The sequence below is a fragment of the Pseudophryne corroboree genome, chromosome 5 (genome assembly GCF_028390025.1).
Source record: "Pseudophryne corroboree isolate aPseCor3 chromosome 5, aPseCor3.hap2, whole genome shotgun sequence".
NCBI classification, from domain to species: domain Eukaryota; kingdom Metazoa; phylum Chordata; class Amphibia; order Anura; family Myobatrachidae; genus Pseudophryne; species Pseudophryne corroboree.
Window position 1 is genome coordinate 80,235,381 of NC_086448.1, and position 14,403 is coordinate 80,249,783.

General features: G+C 47.3%; 1 protein-coding gene across 5 annotated transcripts in view; it reads right to left on the reverse strand.

Moving 5' to 3' along the window:
• SGCE (sarcoglycan epsilon) overlaps positions 1–14,403 on the reverse strand; it is a 176,399-nt gene that overhangs the window by 90,399 nt on the left and 71,597 nt on the right. For all 5 annotated transcript variants that reach the window (XM_063921401.1, XM_063921404.1, XM_063921400.1 and 2 more), the window contains one exon: positions 12,231–12,388. In XM_063921401.1, the coding sequence (XP_063777471.1) occupies positions 12,231–12,388 (158 nt within the window). The remainder of the gene's footprint in view (positions 1–12,230; positions 12,389–14,403) is intronic.

Genomic DNA, 14,403 nt, shown 5'->3' on the forward strand with positions numbered 1-14,403 from the left:
TGCGATTGGAATCGTCGCTAGAACCAGTGCAAAACCACAATGGACTTTGTACCCGTACGACGCACGTGCGCATTGCGGCACATACGCATGCGCAGATAAGCCGATTTTTTCACTGATCTCTACGCAGTGAACAACGGCAGCTAGCGATCAACTCGGAATGACCCCTATATGTTGAGACAATATCAAACATAGGGCCTGATTCAGACCCGATGGCTGGTACAATGGCGATCGCAGCCTGAAGCCCTAATTGGAGTATGCCTGCGCAACGGGTGCACTACGCATGCGCACCCCGTTAGAACCACTGAGATGCAAAAGCATCTCAGGGCTGTGATCGCCTCTGCCTGATTGACAGGCAGAGGCGGTTGCGTGGCGAGAAGGGGCGTGCCAGCGGCATTAGAACACCATTGGTGGGGCACGGTCTGGAAAACGCAGGCGTGTCTGGACCATTGCGGGGGTGGACCACGGCGGCTGCGTGATGTCACATGCAGCCGCTGTTACCCGGAATGCGGCGGGTAGCCGCCTGGCAGCGCAGCTAGGCTGCGCAGGCAGGGAGCTACTAGGCGGGGGCAAAAGCATTGCCGCCGTGCTATGCTTTCGCACCCGTGCGAGGGGGGGCAGGGCCTGACATGCGGGGCAGACTATCCCTGTGCTGAGCGTTCCCCCGTATGGCTGAGAATCTGATGGTGGATGTGCTATTTAGTACCTCTACGATCAGCTCGGAATCACCCCCATAGACTTGGTTTGGCAAAGAGAAAAATAATTATATGTTATTTTGGGATGTAAGACATAGTTTACCTGTTTTATGCATTATATTTTACCAAAGAGACTGTGCAAAAATAAACTTCACAACATTTCAAGAGGAAATGATATAACCTTTACTAGATGCTCATAGGAATAGTTGTCCACCTTCAAATAATTTTAACTTTTTAGATTTAGATAAATCACTATGAAACTGTGAGTAACTACACTACTGGGGTAGATTTACTCAGATTGCTAAAAAGGAGAAGTGGAGGCTTTGCTTATAGCAACCAATCAGATTCTCACTTTCAAATCTAGAATTAAGTATAGCTAGAATCTGATTGTACCAAGATAAAGGGCCTAATTCAAGGTTGATTGCAAAACAATATTTTCCTCTAATGGGCAAAACCATGGGGGGGTCATTCAGATCTGATGGCTGCTGTGCGTTTTCGCACAGCAGCCGATCAGGGGGGTCATTCCGAGTTGTTCGCTCGCAAGCTGCTTTTAGCAGCATTGCACACGCTAAGCCGACGCCTACTGGGAGTGAATCTTAGCTTATCAAAATTGCGAACGAAAGATTCGCAATATTGCGAAAAGACTTCTCTTTGCAGTTTCTGAGTAGCTCCACACTTACTCTGCCACTGCGATCAGTTCAGTCAGTTTCGTTCCTGGTTTGACGTCACAAACACACCCAGCGTTCGCCCAGACACTCCTCCGTTTCTCCAGCCACTCCCGCGTTTTTCCCAGAAACAGTAGCGTTTTTTCGCACACTCCCAGAAAACGGCCTGTTTCCGCCCAGAAACACCCACTTCCTGTCAATCACATTACGATCACCAGAACGAAGAAAAAACCTTGTAATGCCGTGAGTAAAATACCTAACTGCATAGCAAATTTACTTGGCGCAGTCGCACTGCGGACATTGCGCATGCGCATTAGCGACTAATCGCTCCGTTGCGAGAAAAAAATAACGAGCAAACAACTCGGAATGACCCCCCAGATCCGAACTGCGCATGCATCTGAGCCGCAAGGGCAGGTGCTACAACGGGTATCGGCGTTCAACGATGAGATGGTGCGAAGGATCCATTTGCACGGGTGTTCGCAAGGTGATTGGCAGAAAGAGGCCGTCTGTGGGTGGCAACTGACCGTTTTCAAGGAGTGTCCAGAAAAACGAAGGCGGGATCAAGCGTTTTCAGGGAGGGTGTCTGACGTCAGCTCCGGCCCCGATCATCAGGATTCACTCGCACTGGAAGAGTAAGTCCTGGGCTGCGCAGAGACTGAACACACTGATTTTGAGCAGCTCTGCTACACATAGGAACACACACTTGTACAGCGAAAATACACTCTCCCTGTAGGCGGCGACTATCTGATCGCAGGACAGCAAAAAACGCAGCCCAGTGATTAGATCTGAATGAAGCACCATATGCACTGCAGGTGGGGCAGATATAACATGTGCAGAGAGAGTTAGATTTATGTGGGTTGTATTGTTTCTGTGCAGGGTAAATACTGGCTGCTTTATTTTTACACTGCATTTAGATTTCAGTTCAAACACACCCCACCCAAATCTGACTCTCTCTGCACATCTTATATCTGCCGCCCCTGCAGTGCACATATGGGGGTCATTCCGACCCGATCGCACGCTGCGCTTCTTCGCAGCCGTGCGTTTGGGTCGGAACTGCGCATGCGAGGCGTCCGTATTGCGCAGGCGCGTCGTTGCCCGGTGACGGCCGTCGCCAGGCAGCGATGCCGCGAGCCAAGAAAGCGGTGGCAGCGGCGACCACAAGAAGATTGACAGGAGGAAGGCGAATCCGGGCGGCAACTCACCGTTTTCGGGGAGTGGTGAGTCCAACGCAGGCGTGTCCAGGCGTTTGAAGGGCGGATGTCTGACGTCAATTCCGGGACCTGCATCGCTGGATCGATCGCACAGAGTAAGTAACTCTTACCCTGGTTTTGTTTTACAGGAATCTTTTTTTGCATAGCAGGGCCGCACAAGCGTTCGCAGCCCTGCTATGCAGATATACACTCCCCCATAGGCGGCGTCTAGTTGATCGCACAGGCAGCAAAAAGTTACTACTTGCGATCAACTCGGAATGACCCCCCATGGTTTTGCCTATTACAGGAAAATTTTATTTTGCAATCAACCTTGAATTAGGCCCAAAGTACCAACCAATCAGCTGCTAACTGCCATGTTACAGGCTGTGGGAGATATTTAATTAAACATAATTATCTCATAAAAGCTGGCAAATGTGATATTTATGTTCTCTGGGGATGGAGATAAATATCTCCTCACCAGTGGCAGTTGCAGCGCAGTACACAATTCAAATAGGGGAGCCACACAAACTGCTACCCCAAACACTGGCAGACATTGCTATTCAGGACCCACAGGGGGATCAGTATGATTTACCTACAATCAAAATCCTGCTGGTAAAAATACCAACAACAATTGACTGATGGTTAAAATACCAACAAGGTCAGTATACCGATATGGTCAAAATACTGACATTTCAAATGTTGAAATGTTTAAATTTCAACAGGACAAAAAGTCGACACAAGTGTTTTTTTTTTTACATTTTGGTGTGTATGTCGACATAGGTCGACATGGACACCGTATAAGTGTGCCGAGACCCCTCACGTGGCTTGCTGCATTGGCATGCTTCGGGCACACTATTATATTCACCCTCCACGTCCACTGGGATGGTAAAGTATGAACAAGTCGGTTTCAATTAAAAAATCATGAAAACTCATGTTGATTGTTTGACCTGTTGACATTTTTTATGTCGGTATTTTGACCATGTCGGTATTTTGACCTTGTCAGTATTTTGACCATCGGTCAATGATTGCTGATATTTTGACCGTCTGGATTTTGATTGTAGGTAAATTGACCGCATCCCCTCACTGACAGTTGGTGCGGATCCCCTGTTTGAATTTTGGACTGCGCTGCAACTGCCACTGGAGAGGAAATATTTATCTCAATCTCCAAAAAAACATAAATATCAAATTTTCCAGCTTTTATGAGATAATTATGTTTTAGTAAATATCCCCCTGAGTTTGAAAAATGACATTTAGGAGCTGATTGGTTGGTACATTATCTCTCTCTACTTTATCTCTCTCCAAGCTTTGATACATCTTCCCCAAAGTACCAACCAATCAGCTTTTATTGTAACTGTAATTTTACAGGCTGTGTTTGAAGACAGAAACCGATAGGTTGGTACTTTATCTCTCCCCAAGGTTTGATACATCTCCCCCTTTGTGAGAAAACAGATATGCAGCTGGTATGCCAATTTCAATTAAAAAAGGCAGTCATTTGGGTTCTCAGAAAACCCACCCTATTCCCTCTTCACTACGGAATTACTGCCAAGGTACTTTTTTTTGTGAGTAATAGAACTCTTCATATAAATAAACAAACAAATATTAAGCTGATCACTCCTTATGGCACATACACACGGTGAGATTCGGGCTATGCCCGATTCTCACTATGCGACAGGGGCCAGGTCGGCACATTGGTGGTCATTCCGAGTTGTTCGCTCGTTGCCGATTTTCGCTATGCTGCGATTTGTTGCTAAATGCGCATTGTACGCAGAGCGCATGCGCTTAGTTATTTAACTAAAAACTTAGTAGTTTTGCTGTTGATCCTGTGGCGCTTTTCAGTCGCACTGCTGATCAGTGAGTGATTGACAGGAAAGGGGCGTTTCTGGGTGGTAACTGAGCGTTTTCCGGGAGTGTTCTAAAAAACGCAGGCGTGTCAGGGAAAAACGCGGGAGTGTCTGGAGAAACGGGGGAGTGGATGGCCGAACGCAGGACGTGTTTGTGACGTCAAACCAGGAACTAAACGGACCGAGCTGATAGCAATCTAGGAGTAGGTCTGGAGCTACTCAGAGACTGCAAGAAAATATTTAGTAGCAATTCTGCTACACTTTAGTTCGCTATTCTGCTAAGCTAAGATACTCTCCCATAGGGCGGCGGCCTAGCGTTTGCAATGCTGCTAAAAGCAGCTAGCGAGCGAACAACTCGGAATGAGGGCCATAGCCAGTATCGCAAGCACACTCACATTGGCCCTCATTACGAGTTGTTCGCTCGTTATTTTCCTTCGCATCAGTGCGATTTTCCGCTAACTACGCATGCGCAATGTTCGTACTGCGGCTGCGCCAAGTAAATTTGCTAAGAAGTTTGGTATTTTACTCACGGCATTACGAGGTTTTTTCTTCGTTCGGCTGTTCGTAGTGTGATTGACAGGAAGTGGGTGTTTCTGGGCGGAAACTGGCCGTTTTAATAAGATTTTACTTACCGGTAAATCTATTTCTCGTAGTCCGTAGTGGATGCTGGGGACTCCGTAAGGACCATGGGGAATAGACGGGCTCTGCAGGAGACATGGGCACTTTAAGAAAGAATTTAGATTCTGGTGTGCTCTGGCTCCTCCCTCTATGTCCCTCCTCCAGACCTCAGTTAGAGAAACTGTGCCCGGAAGAGCTGACAGTACAAGGAAAGGATTTTGGTAATCCAGGGCAAGATTCATACCAGCCACACCAATCACACCGTATAACTTGAGATAAACATACCCAGTCAACAGTATGAACAACAACAGAGCAACAGGTCAACCCTGATGCAACCATAACATAACCCTTATTTAAGCAATAACTATATACAAGCATTGCAGAAGAAGTCCGCACTTGGGACGGGCGCCCAGCATCCACTACGGACTACGAGAAATAGATTTACTGGTAAGTAAAATCTTATTTTCTCTAACGTCCTAGTGGATGCTGGGGACTCCGTAAGGACCATGGGGATTATACCAAAGCTCCCAAACGGGCGGGAGAGTGCGGATGACTCTGCAGCACCGATTGAGCAAGCACAAGGTCCTCCTCAGCCAGGGTATCAAACTTATAGAACTTTGCAAAAGTGTTTGAACCTGACCAAGTAGCCGCTCGGCACAGCTGTAATGCCGAGACCCCTCGGGCAGCCGCCCAAGAAGAGCCCACCTTCCTAGTGGAATGGGCCATAACTGATTTTGGCAGCGGCAATCCAGCCGCAGAATGAGCCTGCTGAATCGTTTACAGATCCAGCGAGCAATAGTCTGCTTTGAAGCAGGAGCACCAAGCTTGTTGGAAGCATACAGGATAAACAAAGACTCTGTTTTCCTGACCCTAGCCGTTCTGGCTACATAAACCTTCAAAGCACTGACTACATCGAGCAACTCGGAATCCTCCAAGTCAGTAGTAGCCACAGGCACCACAATAGGTTGGTTTATATGAAAGGATGAAACCACTTTCGGCAGAAATTGTGGACGGGTCCGCAATTCTGCTCTATCCGCATGGAAAACCAGATCGGGGCTTTTGTGTGACAAAGCCGCCAACTCTGACACCCGCCTAGCCGAAGCCAAGGCTAATGGCATGACCACCTTCCACGTGAGATATTTGAACTCCACCGTTTTGAGTGGTTCAAACCAGTGGGATTTCAGGAAACTCAACACCACGTTAAGATCCCAAGGTGCCACTGGAGGCACAAAAGGGGGCTGAATATGCAGCACTCCCTTTACAAACGTCTGAACTTCAGGTAGAGAAGTCAACTCCTTTTGAAAGAAAATGGATAGGGCCGAAATCTGGACCTTAATGGAACCCAATTTTAGGCCCAAATTCACTCCTGACTGTAGGAAGTGAAGGAAACGGCCCAGCTGGAATTCCTCCGTAGGGGCATTCCTGGCCTCACACCAAGCAACATATTTTCACCATATACGGTGATAATGTTGAGCTGTCACGTCCTTCCTAGCCTTTATCAGCGTAGGAATTACCTCATCCGGAATGCCTTTCTCCGCTAGGATCCGGCGTTCAACCGCCATGCCGTCAAACGCAGCCGCGGTAAGTCTTGGAACAGACAGGGCCCCTGTTGCAACAAGTCCTGTCTTAGAGGAAGAGGCCACGGGTCCTCTGTGAGCATTTCTTGCAGATCTGGATACCAAGTCCTTCGTGGCCAATCTGGAACAATGATCTGCTGAGGAAGTCTGCTTCCCAGTTGTCCACTCCCGGGATGAACACTGCTGACAGTGCGCTTATGTAATTTTCCGCCCAGCGAAGAATTCTGGTGGCTTCCGCCATCGCTACCCTGCTCCTTGTGCCGCCTTGTCGATTTACATGAGTCACTGCGGTGATGGTGTCTGACTGAATCAGAACCGGTTGGTCGCGAAGCAGGGTCTCCGCTTGACGTAGGGCGTTGTATACGGCCCTTAGTTCCAGGATGTTGATGTGAAGGCAAGTCTCCTGACTTGACCACAGACCTTGGAAATTTCTTCCCTGTGTGACTGCTCCCCAACCTCGGAGGCTTGCATCCGTGGTCACCAGGACCCAGTCCTGAATGCCGAATCTGCGGCCCTCGAGAAGGTGAGCACTCTGCAGCCACCACAGGAGAGACACCCTGGCCCTGGGGGATAGGGTGATTAACCGATGCATCTGAAGATGTGATCCGGACCACTTGTCCAGTAAGTCCCATTGAAAGGTCCTCGCATGGAACCTGCCGAAGGGAATGGCCTCGTATGATGCCACCATCCTTCCCAGGACTCGAGTGCAGTGATGCACTGACACCTGTTTTGGTTTTAATAGGTTCCTGACCAGTGTCATGAGCTCCTGAGCTCTCTCTATCGGGAGATAAACCCTTTTCTGGTCTGTGTCTAGAATCATGCCTAGGAAAGGCAGACGAGCCGTAGGAACCAACTGCGACTTTGGAATATTTAGAATCCAGCCGTGTTGCCGTTACACTTCAAGAGAAAGTGCTACGCTGATCAGCAACTGCTCTCTTGATCCCGCTTTTATGAGGAGATCGTCCAAGTATGGGATAATTGCGACCCCTTGCTTCCGCAGGAGTACCATCATTTCCGCCATTACCTTGGTAAATATTCTCGGTGCCGTGGAGAGACCAAACGGCAACGTCTGAAATTGGTAATGACAATCCTGTACCACAAATCTGAGGTACGCCTGATGAGGTGGATAAATGGGGACATGAAGGTATGCATCCTTTATGTCCAGAGACACCATAAAATCCCCCCCTTCCAGGCTTGCGACGACCGCTCTCAGCGATTCCATCTTGAACTTGAACCTTTTCAGGTATATGTTCAGGGATTTTAAATTCAATATGGGTCTGACCGAATCGTCCGGTTTCGGGACTACAACATGGTCGAATAATAACCCCCTCCTTGTTGAAGGAGGGGAACCTTGACCACCACCTGTTGAAGATACAATTTGTGAATTGCAGTTAACACTATTTCCCTCTCGTGGGGGGAAGCCGGCAGGGCCGTCGGTGAGGGGGCATCTCCTCGAAGTCCAACTTGTATCCCTGAGACACAATATCTATTGCCCAGGGATCCAACAGGGAGTGAACCCACTTGTGGCTGAAATTTCGAAGACGTGCCCCCACCGGGCCTAGCTCCGCCTGTGGAGCCCCAGCGACATGCGTTGGATTTTGTAGAGTCCGGAGAGGACTTCTGTTCCTGGGTACTAGCTGTGTTGTGCAGCTTCTTTCCTCTGCCCCTGCCTCTGGCAAGAAAGGATGCACCTCGGACTTTCTTGTTTCTTTGTGATCGAAAGGACTGCATTTTATAATGTTGTGCTTTCCTAGGCTGTGCTGGAATATAAGGCAAAAGATCAGAATTACCAGCTATAGCTGTGGAGACCAGCCCCGAGATCCCTTCTCCACACAATCCTCAGCCTTGTAAGGTAAACCTCCATATGCCTCTTAAGTCGGCATCACCTGTCCATTGCATGTTCCACAGGACACGTCAAGCAGAAATCGACATAGCGTCGACTCTAGAACCCAGTAGACTAATGTCTCTTTGGGCATGTTTTATATATATATATCTAAGACAGCATCTTTTATATATATATATATATCTATATATATATACATATATATATATACATACTAGGGTCTCAATCTCTGCTGATAAGGTATCTGTCCACGCTGCTACAGCGCTATAAACCCATGCCGACACAATCGCCGGTCTGAGTAGTGTAAATGGACTTCAAAGTACCTTTACTGCATGCTATCTGCAGGATCCCTGAGGATAGCTGTTAAGTCAGCGCTACCTTTTGGGCAAACGTGACACCCTAGGGGAAGATTCCCATCGTTACCTGGCCCTAGTAGGGAAAGGATACTCCCTGAGAATTCTTTGTGGGGAACTGCAGTCTCTTGTCTGGAGATTCCTGCTCTTTTTCTTCATGAGAGGAGGGAAATTTACCTCAGCTTTCTTCCCCTTAAACATGTGTACCCTTGTGTCAGGGACAGATGAGTCATCAATGATATGCAAAACATTTTTTATTACAATAATCATATATTGAATACTTTCCTGCCATTTTGGCTGTAACTTTGCATTATCGTAGTCGACACTGGAGTCAGACTCCGTGTCGATATGAGTGTCTATTATTTTGGATAGTGAGCCTTGAGAGACTCTGAAGGTCTCTGCGACATAGGGACAGACATGGGTAGATTCCCTGTCTGTTCTCTAATCTTTTGTGCAATAAATTTACCTTAGCACTTAATTTCACATATCCAAACAGGTGTCGACGGAGACACCACTCACACATACATTTGCTCCATCTCCTCCTTAGGGGAGCCTTTTACCTCAGACATGTCGACACACACGTACCGACACACCACACACTCAGGGAATGCTCATCTTAAGACAATTCCCCCACAATGCCCTTTGGAGAGACAGAGAGAGAGAGTATGCCAGCACACACCCCAGCGCTATAAACCCAGGAATAACACAGTAACTTAATGTTAACCCAGTAGCTGCTGTTTATATACATTTTTGCGCCTAATTATGTGCCCCCCCTCTCTTTTTACCCTCTTCTACCGTGTATCTGCAGGGGAGAGCCTGGGGAGCTTCCTCTCAGCGGAGCTGTGGAGAAAAAATGGCGCAGGTGAGTGCTGAGGAAGAAGCCCCGCCCCCTCGACGGCGGGCTTCTGTCCCGCTTAAATATACATTTTCTTGGCGGGGGCTCATACATATATACAGTGCCCAACTGTATATATGTGTACTTTTGCCAAACGAGGTCCATATGCTGCCCAGGGCGTCCCCCCCTGCGCCCTGCACCCTTACAGTGTCCGGAGTATGTGAGGTGTGTGGGAGCAATGGCGCACAGCTGCAGTGCTGTGCGTTACCTCAGTGAAGAACGGAGTCTTCTGCCGCCGATTTCAAAGTCTTCTTGCTTTTCATACTCACCCGGCTTCTGTCTTCTGGCTCTGCGAGGGGGACGGCGGCGCGGCTCTGGGATCGGACGACGAGGGTGAGATCCTGTGTACGATCCCTCTGGAGCTAATGGTGTCCTAAGAAGCAGGACCTAGCTTCAGAGAGTAGGGCTGCTTCTCTCCCCTCTGTCCCACGATGCAGGGAGTCTGTTGCCAGCAGAGCTTCCTGAAAATAAAAAACCTAACAAAATACTTTCTCACAGCAAGCTCAGGAGAGCTCACTGAACAGCACCCAGCTCGTCCGGGCACAGTCTCAAACTGAGGTCTGGAGGAGGGACATAGAGGGAGGAGCCAGAGCACACCAGAATCTAAATTCTTTCTTAAAGTGCCCATGTCTCCTGCGGAGCCCGTCTATTCCCCATGGTCCTTACGGAGTCCCCAGCATCCACTAGGACGTTAGAGAAATGGGAGTGTGTGAAAAAACGCTGCCGTTTCTGGGGAAAACGCGGGAGTGGCTGGAGAAACGGGGGAGTGGCTGGGCGAACGCTGGGTGTGTTTGTGACGTCAAACTAGGAACGACAAGCACTGAACTGATCGCACTGGAAGAGTAAAGGTGCATACACACGGAGCGATATAACTGAGCGGTTTTGACTATATAGTCAAAATCGCTCAGAAAGTTAGTGCATATCTCTCCATGTGTACACAGCCAGCGATAGCGATGCGCGTCCCCGCAAGGTCGCTATCGCTGCTAAAAATAGACTGAGCAGGCAAGTCAATTTTGGCTATGTCGCTGGAAAAGAAAAAGCATCCCCTTGCTTGAATGAGTTAGCCAAAATCGCTCATAGCCAAAATCGCTGGTAAAGTTAGTCAAAATCTCTGGTAAAGTTAGTCAAAATCTCCTACTGCCAGTTCAAGGGAAATCTCTCAGTCAAAATCTCTCATAGTCAAAATCTCTCCGTGTGTATGCACCTTAAGTCTCGAGCTACTCAGAAACTGCAAAGAAAAATCTTTTTGCTATATTGCGAATACTTCGTTCGCAATTCTGCTAAGCTAAGATTCACTTCCAGAGGGCGGCGGCTTAGCGCGTGCACTGCTGCGAAAAGCGGCTAGCGAGCGAATAACTCGGAATGAGGGCCATTATGTGCTTGCGATACTGACAATGTGAGATTTTGGCTAAGTGGCAATTTTGACTATCTCTTCTATACAGATAGTCAAAATTGACTTGCCTGCACAGTCTATCTATTCTTGCGATGCCGACCGCGCGGGACCGCGCATCGGCATCGAATTGGGATCGTAAGGTGACTTTCACCTTACGATCTGCACTAACTTTTCTTACGATTTTGACTATATAGTCAAAATCGTAAGAAAAAATCTACACACCATAAGAATGACCGTTTCTCCAAAATAGTCTTTTTAATAAAAGTTTCAGATATTTCATGGAAACTATGAAGTACACTGACGGCAGAATCACCTTTCAATACTCTGGGCTTTGTTAAATCTGTGTTTTATGACAATGAAAAGGTTATACGGGGTACCAGGCAAGGACACAGCTGTTCGCTTCTTTCAAGGCAAGATAAATGCTTTAGGCAGTTTATCAACTTCATACATAAATGGTAAAGTGATGACCCCATTGTCTGTTTCGTCTACAAATCTTATGTGACACTTAAAGTATATTTATAGTAAAACACCCGTACACAGCCCCTGTCTGTTAGACCTCCTTATATTTTATTAAGATGTTGTGTCTACAGTATGTAACTGTTTATGCACAGCTTGAAACAGGGACGTACTGGGGCTACAAAACTGGCCCTGGCATGTGCGCACATAAAAGGGCCGAGCGCGCTCTGAAAGAGGGTGCGCGGATACTACCCAAGGGGGCGTGCCGCAAGTCAGGGGGGCGTGGACTCGCGGCAGGGAGTGGGGGGCAGCCAGACCAGAGAGCCGCAGGCTGCGATGCGCGCGGCCTTCCCAGCTCTCTGTGTGACCGGATCACCAGCCATAGGCCCTTCTGGCATTTGCCAGAAGTGCCAGATGGGCAGTCCAGCCCTGGCTTGAAATAAAATATATTTGCAGTATTGGTCTATTCATGAAGCAGTGAAAAGAGTGGAGAAGTGAGCCAGTGGAGAAGTTGCCCATGGCAACCAATCAGTGTTGAGGTAACACTTATAAAGTGCATTCTATAAAATTATACGTAGGTGCTGATTGGTTGCCATGGGCAACTTCTCCAATGGCTCACTTCTCCACACTTTTCACTACATCATGAATAGACCCCATAGTGATATGAAGATATTGATATAAAAAGTTGACATAATAATATACCATACCTCAATAATGGTGGGCTTTCCCACACTCTCGAAAGTCGGAGATCCATAGAGTACTCCATCACTGTAAGGAGTTCGCTGAATATAGCGCAGCCATCCCGGACGGTCAGGATAGCCCATCAGATTTGTATTAAATGTTATCGGATCATTGCTTAGCTCACCTGTACAGGAGACAAAAGGTCAAAGTACTATAAGCACTTACACAGATCTGGGGAAATTACTGGGCCGGTATTCAATTAGCTGCGGTAATTTACCCCAATTAACAATTAGCCCCGATACCTGGCACTTATCAGAGGTTTGGTTCGCCTGTCTCAGGCAGGTGAATCCAAATCTCTGATGAGTGCCTTTTTTTCTGTGATAAGTGGCGCAAAAGTTCATAGGTCTAATAGCGGGACCTATGTTTTTTTGCATTAAAAACATGGGGTTTTCATGCTAGATAACTGAATTGGGGTGATTAAAAAATACCGAAAAAACAGTGACTTCCATGGCCACAGCACTATCGCAGCTAATTAAATACCCTCTAAAAGCCATCGAGTTATTAAAATTGTTATTGCTATTAAAAAGTCTTTAATATATATAAATATTCTATTTTCCAATTATAAAGGTATTTTTGGTACAAAATATTTATTTTCTTGTTTATTAAGATTGCTGAGCCATGGCCCTCATTCCGAGTTGATCGGTCGCAAGGCGAATTTAGCAGAGTTACACACGCTAAGCCGCCGCCTACTGGGAGTGAATCTTAGCTTCTTAAAATTGCGACCGATGTATTCGCAATATTGCGATTACTAACTACTTAGCAGTTTCAGAGTAGCTCCAGACTTACTCTGCCTGTGCGATCAGTTCAGTGCTTGTCGTTCCTGGTTGACGTCACAAACACACCCAGCGTTCGCCCAGGCACTCCCACCGTTTCCCCGGCCACTCCTGCGTTTTTTCCGGAAACGGTAGCGTTTTCAGCCACACGCCCCTGAAACGCCGTGTTTCCGCCCAGTAACACCCATTTCCTGTCAATCACATTACGATCGCCGGAGCGAAGAAAAAGCCGTGAGTAAAAATACTTTCTTCATAGTAAAGTTACTTGGCGCAGTCGCAGTGCGAACATTGCGCATGCGTACTAAGCGGATTTTCACTGCGATGCGATGAAAAATACCGAGCGAACAACTCGGAATGAGGGCCAATGTTTTTTTAATTATGCTCTAAACTGAAAAGTTATTCATGGGTCTAACTATTATGTGGTAAACTTAGGCAGTCGTGTCAGGCAGCAAATCGTGGGGGACAGCATAACAGAAAGCTTTACAAATGAACAGCTGATATTATAAATGCCTGCGGGCTGATCTACTAACTGTACCTTACAAATGCAATTGACAAAATAGAACCAAGACCAGATTATAAATCGCCTTATGTGACACTTTATCTTGGGCATAATTCATTAGGTCGATAGTCTCTAGGCCGACCCCAAAAGGTCGAAATGCAAAAGGGGTCGATACAAGCAAAGGGTCAACATGAAATGGTCGACATGAGTTTTTTATGTTTTTGGGGTGTCAAGTTTTAACTTTTAGCCCATGGACCCACAGTTAAGGTGTGTACACATTGTTAGGATATGGTACGATCTGTACCTGTCTCCCTCTGTGTACCAGTCTATGGGTGCATCCCCTAGTGTTAGACCTCTAGTGACAGGAGTCACTCGGAGGCGGAGTTATATGATGTAAGTTCCTGTTCCTCCATCTCATAGAGTGTTCAGAGCTGAGACTGGGAGCAGATCTCAGCTACAGAGACTCACAGTGTTCCAGTGCATGCATCATCTTCTCTACAGTGGGAGTCAGACTGCACGGCTGTGCAGTCCTCCATGATTTACCACCACAGACATCTCCTGATAAGTATCACTACCTAATGATGTTGCCTTGTGTGATATATGGGCTCCTGATTACCGCTATCAGTGTTATATCTGAGTCACCTGTGTTTACTAAATAAACTTGCATTACTGTTTAAGTCACAAAGTGTGTGGACTGACGTCACTACACCAGATAGCCCAGAACACTCTGCCAACAGGTTATGGGCCCAGTCCCACTCCCAGACCAGCGTGTGCATGAAAATTAACCCCCTGAGTGCTGTTGAATAATCACAGTGACACAGTTTAAAGTGACATTTTATACAAGTGCAGCAAGGATGTATAATACAG